The sequence below is a fragment of the Dipodomys ordii genome, unplaced genomic scaffold (genome assembly GCF_000151885.1).
Source record: "Dipodomys ordii isolate 6190 unplaced genomic scaffold, Dord_2.0 Scaffold213, whole genome shotgun sequence".
In the NCBI taxonomy this organism is placed as follows: Eukaryota; Metazoa; Chordata; class Mammalia; order Rodentia; family Heteromyidae; genus Dipodomys; species Dipodomys ordii.
In genome coordinates, this window is record NW_012267429.1 from 454,090 (window position 1) to 454,877 (window position 788).

General features: G+C 69.0%; 1 protein-coding gene across 1 annotated transcript in view; it reads right to left on the minus strand.

The window, feature by feature from the left end:
- Kndc1 (kinase non-catalytic C-lobe domain (KIND) containing 1) overlaps positions 1-788 on the minus strand; it is a 79,813-nt gene that overhangs the window by 51,912 nt on the left and 27,113 nt on the right. Inside the window, exon 12 of the mRNA XM_013035492.1 lies at positions 10-74. Coding sequence (XP_012890946.1) covers positions 10-74 — 65 coding nt within the window. The remainder of the gene's footprint in view (positions 1-9; positions 75-788) is intronic.

The window sequence follows — 788 nt, forward strand, 5'->3', positions numbered from 1 at the left end:
ACTGTGAGCAGGTGGAGGCCCGAAAAGCACGGCCCCGTCTGTGGCCACCAGCACGTTGTCCAGGCACAGGCAGGCTGCAAGACAGGGGTCACCTGGCTTTGCCACAGCTGACCAGGGTGCCTGGAGCCATGGGAGTGGACAGGCCAGCGTGGGGACAGGGCAGGGCAGGACATAGGGTCCCACCACCCTCAGCCCCCGCGGGGAGCTGGGGTGGAATCCCAGCAAGGGGCCTGGCGCAGCCCCGTGCCCTTTGCCACGCTGCCCTGGTCTGGCTGGGTGGGCTGGGCAGGGTGAGGACTGCCCCTCCCCACAGGCCTCTCTCCCGGCTTTGGGACCGTGGGCCTTTGAGCTTTCCTGTGTGGGGGCCAGCTCTCAGACGCCCGCTCACGCCACAGTCAGAAGGCCACCACCCCGTCCTGCCACCCACAGGCAGAGCTTGTTGGGGCCACAAACCAGGGACGGTCCGAGTCTCCCCCCCACCCCGCCCGAGCCTGGTTGCCTCCTGCGGACAGAGCAGCCCGAGGACCCCCTTCTTCTACAGAGGTCTCTGCCACTTGGGCAGCAGAACCTTCCTTTCCCCATCAGTGCTGAGAGCAAAGAACTACCCCAGGGTGCAGGGGCTGGGCCCTCTCTCCTCCACAGCAGTTGGAGGAGCCTTCCTCCCCTCTGCCCGTGGCCCTGCGCTCTGAGCCAGCCCCAGCCTCCCCTCCGCCCCATGGCCCTGCCTGAGCCGGCCCCAGCCTCCCCTCCGCCCCGTGGCCTGCCTGAGCCGGCCCCAGCCTCCCCTC